Consider the following 16085-nt stretch of genomic DNA (forward strand, 5'->3'; position numbering starts at 1 on the left):
TCCCATTACTGGTGGTGATAACATTGGATATTCGGATAGTGGTGTCTGCCAGGTTTCTCCTTTGTAAAGTAACTATTTTCCTTTTAAGTATTTTTAGGCAGGACTCTGAATGCAGCTAGATATCCCCTTCTTCAATTCTCCCTTGCTAGGTTTAGCATCCCATGATCTTCGCCTGAAACATTCATTACTCGGTGGTTGCCAAATGGCAATTTTCTAATTTCATCAATTTTCATAGTTATTAGTTGGCATTCTATTGTAAGGAAAAGCTTTCTTTTCTCCCCTATTTAATTTATGTATTTATATACAAGAACCCATGGATTCTTAATTCTCTGGGTTATAATCTATCACTATCATTATTTTCATGTTCAGATTGTCCCAGAGTTGACCCATGAGTGGCTGCATGTAGTTTGAAATAGTGAGTTAGTAGTAGTTGCTGGTGGGTTAGATGAGGCGGTTGAAGAGAGGTGAAAAGGATGACTGCCGTTTTAACCCCAAGCAACTAGAGAGCTAGGGCTGCCATTCACGGAGGCAGGAAAGACTGTTGGAGGAGCAGGTTTGGGAGGATGTATCAGGAGTTCAGTTTTGGACACGTTCAGTTTGAGAACCTTAGGAGGCATTCAAATGGACATGTTGGATTGACAGTTGGTTATATGTATGCTGGAATTCAGGGGAGAGGTTTGGGCTGGAGATTACCTTGGAAGTCATCAGCTTAATAGGTGGCATTTAAGGCCATGGACTAAATGGCATTACCTGTGGAGTGAGAATGTAGAAAAGGAACGGAGTCTAAGGATACTAGGCACTCCAGTGTTTGGAGGTCGGGAAATTAGGAACTGAGAAATGACCATTGGATTTAGCAATGTGGAGGCTGTTGGTTGGAGCTGTTTCATTGGAGTGCTAGGGTAAGCCTTACCAGAGTATGCTCAAGAACAAATAGGAGGAAAGAAATTGGAGAAGAGTCCAAATAGCACTATCAAAGAGTTTTGCTCTAAAGAATGAAGTCTCTCGACTGTGTTTGGGGATCAGGGCTTCCTCTCCTCTGCTGGAGCTGTATCACATCCCACCCAGTCTTCCACAACCATGCTCAGGATCCTGGAGAGATACAGTGTAGGAGACCCAGGCAGATGTACATTTTGTGTTTTCACTGATAGACTTAATCTCATCTGCATTCCTCTACTCCCCTTCCCTTGAGCCCTTCCGTACTAGAGGCCCTCCTAATCAGAAAGCCTCTCTCTCCTGGGTCTCAGTCTGTATGTGTTAGCCTAAGAAGGAGAGCTCTGATCCTATTACTCCAACCTAGGGTTGACCCCTCCTAGTAACATTGGTCCGGTTGTTGCTTTCATTTTTAAGCTCCATGTATGTGAGGATGTCCTTCCTGAGCTTGAATAGGGAGGAAGTATCCACATTGCCCCCTTTTTTTTTAATGTTTATTTATTTTTGAGAGAGATAGAGTGCAAGTGGAGGGGCAGAGAGAAGGAGACATAGAATCTGAAGTGGGCTTTGTGCTGATGGCAGAGAGTCCGATGTGGGACTCAAACTTGCAAACCATCAGATCATGACTTGAGCCCAAGTCAGATACTCAACCGCCTGAGACACCCAGGTGCCCCCACATTGCCTTTTAATTAAGACCTTGGCCTGTGTATCGTAACCTAGAGTGATACTGTGATGATTGAAGACCCTCTACACTTGGACTGTCTTCCATTCTCCCCATCCGTTCACTCCTTTGTCTACACTGCCCCCCAAAATGCCCATTTCGCCTCTCGTGTTGTCTCTAGGGTCTACCTCTTATGAAACCTTCTGCTGTCTGGTTTTACCTGGATGTTTTTTTCTGTCCTTTCCTGGTACTGTGTGATAGGAGGTTCTGTTTAGTTTCTCTCTGCTGCCTAATATCATGGAGGAATATCTAACTGTGGGTGTCGGGTTTTATTGGGGAAGCAGATCTTTCTAACCTTGGTGATTATACTTACTGGAAACTGCCACTACATTTTATTTAAAAAAGAATTATCCCAGCAATCTCCATGTTTGTGGTATAAAGATTAAGTCATAGAACAGCATTCAACCACAGGTCTGAAATAAGCAGAACAGGGCATTTTATCTTTTGTTTCATCTTTCTTTTGGGTGCTTTGTTCTCAGAAACACTGCTGTGTGGGTATGTATCATACCCTGCAAATTCTGGCTTGTGTTTCTTACTTAAATGTAGCTCTTCATGGTATTTGCATCTGAGCACCCTTAAGTGTTTTATGTGTTTCGATCTGTGGCAGGTTAAAACATTTTTCACATGAAATTGTACAGGTGTTTTCATCTTTAGTTCAGGGGTTATTTTCTTGTGTTTATCTCACAAGGAGTCGTGACGGTGAATTTAGTGAGTGCATTTTTCTGTTTAGTAAGCTGTATCTTTCAGTTCATGTTATTTATAAGTTGGTGCCTATTAAGGACCATGAGATTTTGGATTCTTTGGCATCATGAAGCATATTGTGCTTTATTGTTAGAATGCTTCAATTTTTTTCAAAAGCGGTATGTATAATGAAGATGGGCAGTAATTTGTTCATGTGCAATATATAGTGTAATGCCTGTTCTTTTATTTTAATGTGAGTTTTGGTTAAAATTTTTTGTTACGATGAGCTTCAAAGAACCTTCCTATACCAGTTTTTTAGCCTTAACAGTTTTGATTCATGGCTATTATTTTGTTTCAGCTATATGCACACCTGGGTCTCTGTCTCCCAGCCCTCCTTTATTATTTTTTTAAAGATTTTATTTTTTAGTTTAATTTCCTATTATTATTTTCTAATGTTTTTATGTTTTGAGAGAGTGGAAGTGGGGGAATGGCAGAGAGAGGGGAACAGAGGATCCGAAGTGGGCTATGTGCTGACAGGCTGACAATACAGTGCTCCATGTGGGGCTTGAAGTCTCGAACCATTTGATCATGACCTGAGCTGAAGTCAGTGCTCAACCTATTGAGCCACCAAGGCACCCCAAAGGTTTTTTTTTAAGTAATCTCTACACCCAGTGTGGGGCCTGAACTCACAACTCTGAGATCAAGAGTCACATGCTCTACTGACTGAGCCAGCCAGGCACCCCTGGCCCTCCTTTATTATTGGATTTTCTTTTAACAGCAAATTCCTGGCTGTCCTTTTCCTCACAGAATTTCTGTGTGTGTGTATGTGTGTGTCTCAAAGATAAGTGCTGTTTTTAAAAAGTAATAGCCACAGTATCACCAACATAAGTTTCAGTGAAAAATTTTGAAGATAATTTTTTTTTTTTTTAACGTTTATTATATTTTGAGACAGAGAGAGACAGAGCATGAACGGGGGAAGGGCAGAGAGAGAGGGAGACACAGAATCGGAAGCAGGCTCCAGGCTCTGAGCAGTCAGCCCAGAGCCCGACGTAGGGCTCGAACTCACGGACCGCGAGATCGTGACCTGAGCTGAAGTCGGATGCCCAACCGGCTGAGCCACCCAGGCGCCCTGAAGATAATTTTTTAATAGCATCAAATTAACAGCCAGTATTTGCATTTTCCCAATCATCCCAATTGTTTTTCAGGTTTTTAAAAATTTAAATTAGGTTTCACATGAGGCCTATATATCATATTTAGTTGATGGGTCTTAAAAAATTTTTATTTTATTTTATATTTATTTATTTTTGAGAGACAGAGACAGAGCACAAGTTGGGGAGGGACTGAGAGAGAAGGAGACACAGAATCCTAAGCAGGCTCCCCAGGCTCTGAGCCGTCAGCACAGAGCCTGATGTGGGGCTCAAACTCACAAACCATGAGATCATGACCTGAGCCGAAGTCGGACGCTCAACTTACTGAGCCACCCAGGCGCCCCTAAAAAAAACTTTTTTTTAATGTTTATTTTTGAGAGCGAGATTCCTAGCGGGGAGGGGCAGAGAGAGAGAGAGAGGGAGACACAGAATCCGAAGCAGGCTCCAGGCTCAGCTGTCAGCACAGAGTCCAACGCAGAGCTCGAACTCAGGAACAGTGAGATCATGACCTGAGCCTGAGTCGGACGCTTAACTGACTGAGCCACCCAGGCGCCCCTTGATGTGTCTTTTAAATGTCTTTTTATCCCTAGTTCTCCCCCTTGTTGCCCTCCTTTTTTCTTGTAGTTTGTGAAGAAACAGAACTATTAGTTGCGTGCGTGCATGCACGCTCACACACAAGAGCCCAAGAATATGTCACAATAGAGCTACATACCTTGTCAGGAAGCATGTATTGTCTGGTTCCTCTTTTGGTTATAGCAGTAGCATTGGTCTTCATTGCCCACATAAAATAACTGGTTAGGACTGGCAAGGGTATTTTTAAAGTAAGTTTATAATATATATATGTGTGAAATAAATTATTGTCAGTTCACTTTGCTTTTTTCGTGATGCTTTGTTCTAATACCAGGATCAAACTGGATCTATTATCCACTAAATTTTTGTTTCTTTTAGGAAGAGTGTCAACCAAAGTGTTCTTCACCCTTTTTGCCCTGCTTGGTCTCTTCATTTGTTTCTTTGGACACAGATTCTGGAAAACAGGTATTTTGCTATAGTTGCTATTTTCAGGCGCTGTGGTCTTTTTTGCTTAAATTCTGCTAGGAGATTTATGACCTCTAAGTAGATTAAGTAACTGCTTATCTCCAACTGTCTTCATAGATTTGTGACTGGGGTTCTTTCAGTAAAGATTTTACTTAGTTGCTGTGCTTTTTAATTTTTTCCCTTAATGATGGAGTATAACTTCCTCTTCTTAGGGAAACAAGACTGGATTTGCGCAGCAAACTTCTTCAGTTGCTAGCTAGGTCAGATAGCCAACTAAAAATAACTGGTTGGAAATCAGGACATCTGTGTAAGAATATGTGGATTTTGGTATTGGTGGTTGACGATGTTTCCTATAAATCATGCTGCAGGTCTGTGGTATATTATATGTAGATTGAAATGTCTGCTTAGTCCTAGGAGGTTGAGACTGCAAACAGGAACTCCCACAATCTCCTCGGTGAAAACCATTCAGGGAGTGAAATACCATAGTTCCTCCCCTTCCCCCATCCGTGGGGCATACTTTCCAAGACCCCTAGTGGATGCCTGAAACTACTGACAGTACTTGGACCCTATATATACTATGTTTCTTCCTGTAATACATACCTATGATAAAGGTTAATTTATAAATCGGGCACAGTAAGAAATTAACAATAATAATGCAATAGAATAATTATGGCAATATGCTGTAATAAAAGTTATGTCAGTGTGGCCCCCCTCTCTCAAAATATCTTCTTGTCCTGCACTCACCTTCTTGTGCTGATGTGAGATGATAAAATGCCGTACGATGAGATGATGTGAGTTGTATGATGTAGGTAGGAATTGGCACACAGTGAGCTTTAGGCTACTGTTGACCTTTTGGTGAACCTCAGGAGGAGGATCATCTGTTTCCGGACCACGGGGTAACCGAAGCCATGAAAAGAGTATCCACGGATAAGGGGGGAATGACTGTATACGTTATGCTCGCTGAATTGATTTGAATTTTTGGGCTGCCTTTTATGTAACAATGTTTTCAATTACTAAAAAAAAAATCCTAATTTAATTCGTTAACAAAGGGTATACTGGAGCATCAAGGGAAGAGCGAAAATAATCCTGATCTCAAACTCTTTAAACTTGCTTTAATAAACTACGAGTTAAAATATGCATTTCTTTCTCAATTACTATATTTTTTTCTTGATTGAGAAGAAAATATTGTGAAGAATGTTTCATTCCTCAAAGTATAGAATGCCTCTGTAACAAAGAATTTAATTTTTAAGCCCCAGGCAAGGTCCCAAATATATTAGGTATTTTAGTGGGTGAAGACAGTGATTAATTATTCATCCTGGACAAAAAAGGATGAATTAAAGGAAGGTATAAAGGTCACTTTTTGCTTTAGAATAGTTTGTTATTTTGCTTTATCTTTTTATTTTTGCTCACGTAACAAATTGAGTGTGATGAGATTCAGATCAGATACAATGACAAAAGTATACTCTTCTTGTTTTCAGTGGGAAGTATGAGGATGTTAGAGTGAGCTATGAAATTAACAGTTAACAACTTACCAGTTGAAACTGACCTCTATGCAAGAGCGTATCCAAGAGTTAGTACTTTAATATCGCATTCATTTTAATATGATTTCTAAATTTTTCTTGTCTTTCAGGTAATTATTTTTTTCCTCTAAATGTCCTAATATATGTAAATTCTGGGAGCTTAAGCATATATTTGTAGGTTAGAAATTTAAATTGCACTGTAAAAAAGAATACATAACCATAGCTTGTTTGTTTTTTTTTTTTTTTTTTTTTTTCCTGGTGGTTTGCTACTAGAATTGTTTTTCATAGGCTTTATCTTCATGGGACTCTTCTTCTACATACTGATTACAAGACTGACACTTATTAAATACGATGGTAAGTGAAAATAATATAGTTGCATTGGAAAGGTGTTGTGTTCACACTCCCCCTTTCTTTGTGTAGTTTGACCAGTATTGTGTGTGCTATTACGTGTGTAAATAATGGGCTACCCATAATGGAGACGTCTTTTCTAAACTACTTATTTAGACCTTCTCCTCTGGGTTTTTAATCTGCATGGTGAATTTCTTGGTACTTAGGGAAATGAAGGGCCATGTTGATTATAAACCTGTGTTCTAGCTCTCTAGTGTATTGAAGATACGAGATTTATAACCATCAAAAATATTAAGATTTTCTTTACCTTAAAACAAAACCCGGCCTTGTCTCATTGAACAGAATGCTTGTCCCCCGTTCTTCCTTAGCCCCTGTTTATAGATTGTGCCAAGCCACACCTGTCACGTGTCCTGGGAGGTATAGTTCACCTGCTGGTTCCCATGGCTCAGACCAGCCCCTCCCTGGACAACAACACCCCCCACCCCCCGCCATGCTGGTGTCATGTCACCCCCTCAGTACCTGGCCTACAGAAAGGCTAAGGTTGGCTCTGGTGATGGTGTTGTGTATTTGAAGCATGTGGTAGGAAAAGCCACCTCTGGTCAAACAGTTCATCTTCTTCTGTGCAGTTCGTCTGATTCTGACAGCCGTCGCTGGAAGCGTTGGTGGGATTTTCTTGGTAGCTGCTTGGTGGCGATTTGGAATCCTCCTGCTCTGCATGCTGTGTGTTGGATTAGTGTTGGGCTTCCTCGTCTCCTCAGTGATGTTCTTCGCTTTCCTGGGTAGGAGATATGTAATGTTTTGTGTGTTCAGTTTTTTGTTTGAAAGACCTTTATTTGGGCTCTCTAGGTACAACTACTGCCTCTCAGGGACTTGGGGCCTTACCTGTAGAGCTCTGGAAATTTGTTTTGTTTTAATGTTTTTATTTTTGAGAAAGAGACCGAGCATGAACAGGGGAGGCACAGAGAGAGAGAGGGAGACACAGAATCCGAAGTAGGCTCCAGGCTCTGAGCTGTCCGCACAGAGCCCTATGTGGGGTTTGAACTCAAGAACCATGAGATCATGCCCTGAGCCGAAGTCGGACGCTTAAGTGACTCAGCCACCCAGGCACCCTGAGTTCTGGAAATTTGTATCTGTGATGTGGCACTCTAGGGAGTACCAGTACACGGTGAATCTTGAGCAGAAGCTCCGTTTATCCCACAGATGAACTGGGCATGGCTCTGCTGGAGCTGAGTTGGGAACCTGGTGCTTTGTTCCTGGTTTTCATTTCCACCGTCTGCTAAACCCCAGATATTCTAATGTACCTACTTGTCCTCTAGGTCAGCAGCACAGGGATGGTGTCAGAGATTTTTTTTTTTCTTAAAGTAATTCAGTTTCTGTCAATTTTTAGAATGTGGTTAACTTTTCTAAGTTAACTTTCTTTTGTAGGGGAGGAAAAATTTCCTTTTTATCCTTCTAAGGTTCTTTGGCTGGTAAAATAATTAAATTGACATAGATTAATAAAAGAAAAACAGGGGCGCCTGGGTGGCGCAGTCGGTTAGGCGTCCGACTTCAGCCAGGTCACGATCTCGCGGTCAGTGAGTTCGAGCCCCGCGTCAGGCTCTGGGCTGATGGCTCGGAGCCTGGAGCCTGTTTCCGATTCTGCGTCTCCCTCTCTCTCTGCCCCTCCCCCATTCATGCTCTGTCTCTCTCTGTCCCAAAAATAAATTAAAAACGTTGAAAAAAAAATTAAAAAAAAAAAAAAATAAAAGAAAAACAAATTTAATTTTGTATATACAGGAGACCCAGAAAAATATGAGACCCAAAGGCAGGCAGTTTCAGACCTCTGTGTCATATGGAGCTAAGAAATGGGGTAAGCGTGCAGGGTTTCAGATGGTGGGGGTTGGGGGTGCAATTCAGCAAGAAGACAAGAAGATAAGAAGAGCAGACATTTGGTAATCAGATGTTTGCCCTGCTAGGCAGTTAAGTCTTTCAGAGAAAATAGTTATCTCTGTTAATTGTTCTCTCCCTGGGCCAGGATCCCTATTTACATTCTTTTAGGCAGTTAAGGAAGCAATAAAAGTTTTTCCTGACTCTGCTGTGTCTTGAGTGCCTTCAGCTCAAAATAATCCACATGCCTGAGTGGCACATTCTACTGCCCTTTGCGGTTGCATAATAACTTACATTTCCTGATTGTTGTCAAAAATGCAGGAAAAAAAAGGAGTATTTATATTTTAAGGTACTCTTTTAGGCTATTTCCTTCTTGTGATAATGTTCTTACATATATCAACCTCAGCTTAAAGTTAATTTAGTTCTTGTGTATATCTTATATATATCAACCTCAGATTAAAGTTGATGGAAATGTTAGATATAAGAATATAAGAGGCTGTCACCTCTTAAGAATGCATAATATGACAGAGTGTGGTTGGCTCTCTGAAGACTTTTTTTCCCCGAGACCAGAAAGAATTGACAACCTGTGTGTTTACTGACTATTCCAAGTCCCTTTGTTCTGATTTTAGCAAACCTATGAGTTCATTCCCACAGGCCCCCTTGCAGGTAGCAATATATATAAAAAAACTAGATACCTTTATATATAAAAACTAGATAGTCTGATGCTCAGTAGCAATGTTTAGATTTGCCTAAAGGACAGATTCACAGGGAGGCTTGTTGAAAATGCATATTCAGGGCCCTATTCTAAAGCACTAAATCAACTACTTAATAAGCTCCCTTCCCTTGTTTTGTTAATGGTTGGAGGGATGATTGGTTAGAATTTTTAATAGTTAATGTGTTTGTTTATGAACTGACTCATTGCTGAAGGACAGTTAGGATCAGTGTCTCCGGTGGATGCAAAGTCCTATTTTTAAGCATTAAAATTTTAAACATTTCTAAGCATTAAAATTTAAAAAATTTTTAGGCATTAAAATTTTAGTTGGCGGCTAACTTCTCAGATCTAATTAAATTGCTACTGTTTTCACCTTATTATGTAGCCAGCAAAGAGTTTATACTCTGAAAGGGTCAGTCTTCACATGCTGGCATCACGACTACTGTTTCAATCCCTGGATTCCTTGACTTTTTTTTTTTTTTTTTTCAACGTTTTTTATTTATTTTTGGGACAGAGAGAGACAGAGCATGAATGGGGGAGGGGCAGAGAGAGAGGGAGACACAGAATCGGAAACAGGCTCCAGGCTCCAAGCCATCAGCCCAGAGCCTGACGCGGGGCTCGAACTCACGGACCGCGAGATCGTGACCTGGCCGAAGTCGGACGCTTAACCGACTGCGCCACCCAGGCGCCCCAGCTTTTTTTTTTTTTTTTAAGCTGCATGTGTATTTTGTGAAGGTTAATAGAGTTAAACTACAGAATATGACCCATAAATCCACCTCACTGCAGCACGTTGCAGTTCGCTTTCTCAGAATGTGTGGTCCCAAGGTCCGATCTTACTATGGAATTCCCCCTTTTCTGGGATTTATGGGTCTTAAGATATGGGGCCACTTCCAGTTGGGCTGAATGATGGTGTCAGTATCAGTATCAAATAATTTTCCAGCTTATACCCTCGCCTCTAAACTTAATTTATAAATAGGAGTTCTAATATATTCTTCCTGGGTCACCCCAGGTGTGCTGCATGTTGGAGAAGGGTTCATTAGGAGTGCGGTCAGTGGTTAGCTCCTATCTTTCCTGATACGTGAGGAGTCACATCTTCTAGTCTGCAGTGGCTGGACAGGAAATGCATTGATGGTAAAAATCTAGTAAAAGGATTTTGCTGTTCATTTTGGGTGGGATTTCATACAGTTATCTCTGAATGCCATTTACTTGCACTTTTTACTTTGCAGTACAAAATCACAGAATGATAGAAGCATAGAGCAAGAGAGGATGGTTTGAACTACAAAATAGTTCAATCTTCTTATCTTATGGGTTAGGAATGTGAGGCCCAGCATCACAGCTAGTGAATGGAAGAGTTTAGACTCGTCCAGCCTCTTCTGCATTTCCCTGGGAATAAATGCAGAGCATTTACCTGCTTGATCCCACCCCTTGACCTTCTAAGACACATCCTTCAAAGGGGATTGTATTGGCCATTAAATCAAAAAAGTCAGAATTCATTTCTAAATGCCAGCCTATGCCTTGGTTGTTACAATAAACTTTCCATGTGTGTCTGTGTTCAGATATTGAGAAGATGAAATTGAACTTGGTAAACCTGTTGTTAACTCTTGATTTCTTCTTGCTTTTTCAGGGAACCTAAAGATTTTTCATGATGATGGTGTGTTCTGGGTGACCTTCTCCTGCATAGCTGTCCTCATTCCAGTAGTTTTCATGGGCTGCTTAAGAATAGTGAGTGTTTCATCAATGAGATTCATTCGCTATATTGTCCCGGGCCTTCACTTGCTCACGTGTTGCATCATTTTGCATGTTTTATTTACTGGGGAGAGCTGTAGGACAATCTTCATGAGATGATTAATTTTAAATAGCCTCGTTACTGTGAAAGCAGGAGAAGTTCTGATTATAATGATCACAGAGTGTTTTTCATCAAGTGGAGTAGGCAGGTCACCACCATCCATATGCTTTGGACAGTGGAAGCAGAGAGGTTGGGCTCACTATAATTCACAACCTGGTGGGTACTTAGTTTCAGCGGTCTCTCCAAAGAAGCATTCTTTGTGTAATTAGACTTTGTTGCTGAGGTTCTTTCACAGGGAAGACATTTTCTATAAGGTTCTGTTTTGAGAACTCACTATGGGTTTCGAAGGTGGTTTTCAGTTTAACCTGCCAGGTAGCCTTTATTCAGCTCTGAGACTTGATCTCGTTTCATGGGCCCTGAGGGAGAAGTGATTCCTTGTGATTGAGGCCAGTAATGAGGCGTAGAAACAATTTCTTGTTCTACCAGTGGCCATGCCTAAACTCTTGCACTCTTCCACAGCTGAACATACTGACTTGTGGACTCATTGGCTCCTACTCGGTGGTCTTGGCCTTTGACAGTTACTTGTACACAAGCCTTTCTCATATCACTCTGAATGTACTCAAGAGAGCACTCAACATGGATTTCCACAGAGCTTTCACAAATGTGCCTTTTCAAACTAATGGTAAGACTAAATCCAAGAACTGGAGTGACAGTCAAATAAGAATATTGGCCTGCCTGTGCCAACAAGGGCACTTGGTAACTCAATTGAAAGAAGGCTAACTAGACAAAAGGAGGAAACCCACGCCCTACAAATGCTGTTAGAGCCTTCCGTTAATGATAACTTATAATCCACAGGAGCAAATAATTTAAATTTGTAAGTGGTGGAAGTTCACACTTCTAAAAATCTACTGAGTGAATTTTGTTAAGAAATTTCCCAACCAGGATTACTCGGTTACCTGGTCAGATTCCCAGTTGGGAGAAAAAGTCTGAGAACAAAACTGTTTGGCACCTTACAGATTGGGGTGGGATGAGGGATGAGAACGACAGCCTGATTTTTAAAGTTATTCCCTTGTTTCCCTCCTTTAAAGAAGCATGTAATTTGCTAATTTGCTAATTGAAAGTGAAAAAGTGATTTTCAGTCTAGAAGTGTTACCATTTCCACAGTTGTAAGATTCTATCTGTTAAAGGTTTTCCATTAACTTTTTGAGGAAGAGAAAATGACTAAACTAAGTATTCACAGTGAGTGTAAGATATATTGGTTTCAGAAATGTTAAAATATGGAAGACGGAAAAGCATATCTTAAAGTTGGAAAATATTTAAGCACAGTCGTGATTGCAATATCTTTACCTCTATTATGCTGAGCCTGCCCTCATTGGATAGGAGGTTGATGGTTAGAGACCTCAAAATCCATGTTGTCTTGGAAATTTTACATACAAGACGACATTTTGCCAAGCCTTGTACTGGAAGCTCAGTTACAGTGTGTTGACTCTCTCCGTGCATTTCTAAATCCACCCTATGAGTGTGGTGGGGCCCAATATTGAGTGGAATGGGAAAAAAGAGAGCAAGGTGGCATCTCCTGTTCCATGGTGTATGTTTGTGAGGTGTATCTTGATGACTGCCTTCTCCCCACCCCACCTGCAGGAAAACACAACAACTATGCCTGTGGGCATTGGTCATAAAATGTTGGAGTTCCAAGGATCCAAACAACTGATTCCTTTACAGCCTGTCTGGACTTTCAAATGCCATCATTAGGAAATTCCTATTTTAAAATATAAAACCATAGCTTCCTTATTTATTCCTTGGTTTGTAAATGAGGAGATATACATGTTTGGTCAAACTCACCAAAAAGTCTTAATTGTACTGAGAAAGAATGACACAGATTTAAACTATGAGAAGTTAAATGTTAAGATCTGTGTTAGGTATTTAAGAGACAAGAGTTCAAACTGCTTTTCTGTTGTTTTTTTAGACTTTATTATCCTGGCAGTATGGGGGATGCTTGCTGTGAGTGGAATCACGTTACAGATTCGAAGAGAAAGAGGGCGACCATTTTTTCCTCCCCACCCATACAAGTTATGGAAGCGAGAGAGAGAGCGCAGAGTAACAAACATCCTGGACCCTAGCTACCACATCCCTCCATTGAGAGAGAGGCTCTATGGCCGAATAGCCCAGATCAAAGAGCTCTTCCAGAAGGAACAGCCAGCCGGAGAGAGAACACCCCTGCTTCTGTAGATGCCAAAGGGGGTTGGTCAGTGTGGTCTCGAAGTACTGCCCAGGCGTTGCCTCAGCTTTGGTGTGTATGCCCAGCCTGCTGCAGCAGTCTCCGGTGCAACTCTGATAAGAACAGAGGCGTATGTATGTGTGCTTTGCAGTTTCACGGTGTCCTTATTGATATGTTCTCAAAAGGTACCCTTCTTTTGTTTATTTTTAATTGTGGTAAAACACACATTTACCATCTCAATCATAAAGTATATAAGTTCAGTAGGCACTTTGTTTTTGTCCTTTATTGCTTACAATGCTAATTTAAATACTAAATTATGTCCGTTATTTGAAAATAGGGTGATTTACATAGATCAGATATGGATATAACGGCCTCGGGTTTTTTCTTTAAAGGCCTTTTAAAGTAGTGTTGACCTCTGATCTCTAAAATGTGTTTGAATTTTTTTTTTTTTTAAGGAAACCGATTGGCGCCTACCTTAATCTGTAGTCCCTTTAGTAAGGAAACCTTTTAACATTTGCATTTTGTAGTTCTTTCTGCTAACTTGGTTGTTACTAGCATTGATGTAAAAATAGTGTCAAAAATTTTCTCTTTTGTGTGAAGACTTTGTACCATCTATATTTTAGTGATGAGGAGGGAGGGGGTCAAAAAGGATTAAAGAATTTAAAGGAGCTGATTTTAATCAGGTTCTTGGATTCTGTAAGGAAAGTTCCTTCCATTTTGACCCTCCCCCCCGCCCCGCCCCAAGCAAGCACCTCGATGCCCTAGGCTGCGTACCCACTCCTCACGGCATCTGGTTCTGCCTTGGATCGGAAGCTGGTGACTCTGACACAATGAGTAACAGTGAGGGTAGTTGTGGTGGTTGCATACGCATTTGTGAGTTAACCACTATTTAAACGATGCTGCTTTTAAGAGTTTTTTCACAGCACGATAGATTTTTGGAGTTTTAGGTAACTGGAAAATTTTCAGCTTTTGCATTTGTTTTGGAAAGGCTGAAGCATATAAAACTAAACATACAGAGAGCGAAAACATACAAAACTAATCATTTTTGCATTGCAGAATTACACACAGGTGTTTACTATTATGTAACCCTGTTTATATAACTTCAGTAACACTTAAACTTGAATTTTTTTTTAATTACTGTAGGGATTGTGGCTTCTGCCATATCTTTGTACATTCTGACAAGTTATATGGAATGTTTGGGAGTTATTTTCTGTACCATCAAAATGTACTGCCACTGAAGACTGTAAAGACAGAGCACACTTTTTTGGAGAATTGAGACAAATTACTTAAAAAATTTTCATAATTTGTGAGTCATAAAATGCCAGTTTGTGTCATTTTTTTAAATAATAAATACCTATTTTGAAGAAAAATGCTAAAAAGTCTCATTATTATTCTTAACACATTTTTTTTTTCTCACCAACTGTATTTGTACCGTAGCAGTGAAGACATGACAGAAGTGTCATAGGTATAAAATTACTTAATCTGGAGAATTAAATCTTTATTTAAAAAATTTGGTTTAAGCCTAAGCGAAATACTAGGAAATGAAGGAAATCTGTGGCAGTGTGTTAAATTTATATCCCTTGTTAGAAGGAAAGCTGACGTCTTTGGTGGGCTGATTTGTGTTGGTTATTAGCACTTCAGGTTTGTGTAACTGAAGAAAGGTAGTAGTATTACCAGAAAATCTTACTATTCCTTAAATGTTTTGGTTCTGACCAATCTGTTCGAGGTTAGCTACCAGGTTGCTAAATCACAGCAGCTAACTCGTGCCATGGATCAGTAGATCTATAGAAGGTTGGGATAGAAAATTGATTCTTCCAAGGAAATTGCTAGACTGTTAGACCAGAAACAGACCTTAGAGATCATCTTACTTGGTCCCTTATTTTATAACTGAGTAAATTCTTAACCAAGGAGTCAATTATATGGATATTTATCAATAACTGCCCAGATCAAAATTTGGGATACCTGATTCCCTATACAAATGTGCTTTATGCTCTATCATGATGAAAATGTAAGTCACTAATTATTTTCAGCTCTCTTCTGCTGGTGGATTGGTGACAACACAGTGAGAAGGCAGCCTTCTGCAAGCAGAGGAAAAAGGCCTCAGTGGAACCCAACCTTGAACTTGGACTTCCAGCCTCCAGAATGGTGAGAAAATAAATTTCTGTTGTTTATGGCACCCAGTCCGTGATATGTTATGGCAGCCCTAGCAAACTAATACCCTTTATAAATCATTTCACCCTGACTGTTGATTGGAAGACCTCTGGGCAGTTTGGCCACCGTGTTTGTGAGGACCATTCTATGAAACTGAGATACAGAGGGGCTCAAGTTAGTGGAAATTTGGGCTTACCCAGGGACTACCATATAGTCATTACATGGGAGGTTGGCAGGTCTGGATCAAGCTACATCAGTATTAATAGGCAAAATAAAGAAAATACGTACAATGATAGTCGTTTTTACTTGGCTCTCACCCTTTACTCATTAAATAAATATGAGTTAAATTCCTAAGTGTCAGGCCTTGCCTTGGGCACTAGGAAGAAGATGGCAAAATATTCTGGCATGGTGCCTATCTCAGGGCTTAGAGTGTGAGGAGACAGATACACTTCAATAGTTATACAGAGGAGGTATGGTAGGCAGTGAAATTTTTGATGGAGTAGGGGGTAGAATCGGGATGCCAGGGAAGAATTCCTTGAAATGACATTTAAGCTGAGACTTGGAGGATGAGTAGGAGTAACAAAACCACAAGGAGGCAGAGTGCATTCCATGTACTGTGGTTAAAGGCATAAAGAAAAGCTTCAAGGCCTTCTCTTCTCTACGGAGAGCCTCCAGTGGAGTCTCTCCCACCTGTATGCCCAGCCAGTCCTTACAGCCCTTCACATTGGTGCTTGGTGAGGTGAGTGCTTGGTGGGGTCAGCTCTCCCATTCTCAGCTTTTGGCATTTTGATCCAGGAAGGAGGTTGTCAGTGTTTTTTTGTTTTTTTTTTTTAAATTTTTTTTTAATGTTTGTTTATTTTTGAGAGACAGAGCATGAGCAGGGGAGGAGCAAAGAGAGAGGGAGACACAGAATCTGAAGCAGGCTCCAGGCTCTGAGCCGTCAGCACAGAGCCCAACGCGGGGCTCAAA

At 40.5% G+C, this 16085-nt stretch overlaps 1 protein-coding gene across 1 annotated transcript in view; it reads left to right on the forward strand.

Annotated features, from left to right (window-relative positions):
* The window catches only part of TM7SF3 (transmembrane 7 superfamily member 3), a 36665-nt gene extending 22330 nt beyond the window's left edge, over positions 1-14335 (forward strand). The window contains exons 7-12 of the mRNA XM_019452282.2: positions 4429-4515; positions 6309-6389; positions 7010-7162; positions 10586-10683; positions 11267-11429; positions 12714-14335. Coding sequence (XP_019307827.2) covers positions 4429-4515; positions 6309-6389; positions 7010-7162; positions 10586-10683; positions 11267-11429; positions 12714-12976 — 845 coding nt within the window. The 3' untranslated portion in view covers positions 12977-14335. The remainder of the gene's footprint in view (positions 1-4428; positions 4516-6308; positions 6390-7009; positions 7163-10585; positions 10684-11266; positions 11430-12713) is intronic.
* Positions 14336-16085: the final 1750 nt, after the last annotated feature.

This window comes from Panthera pardus, unplaced genomic scaffold, assembly GCF_024362965.1.
Source record: "Panthera pardus isolate Hobbes unplaced genomic scaffold, ASM2436296v1 HiC_scaffold_6, whole genome shotgun sequence".
Taxonomy (NCBI): domain Eukaryota; kingdom Metazoa; phylum Chordata; class Mammalia; order Carnivora; family Felidae; genus Panthera; species Panthera pardus.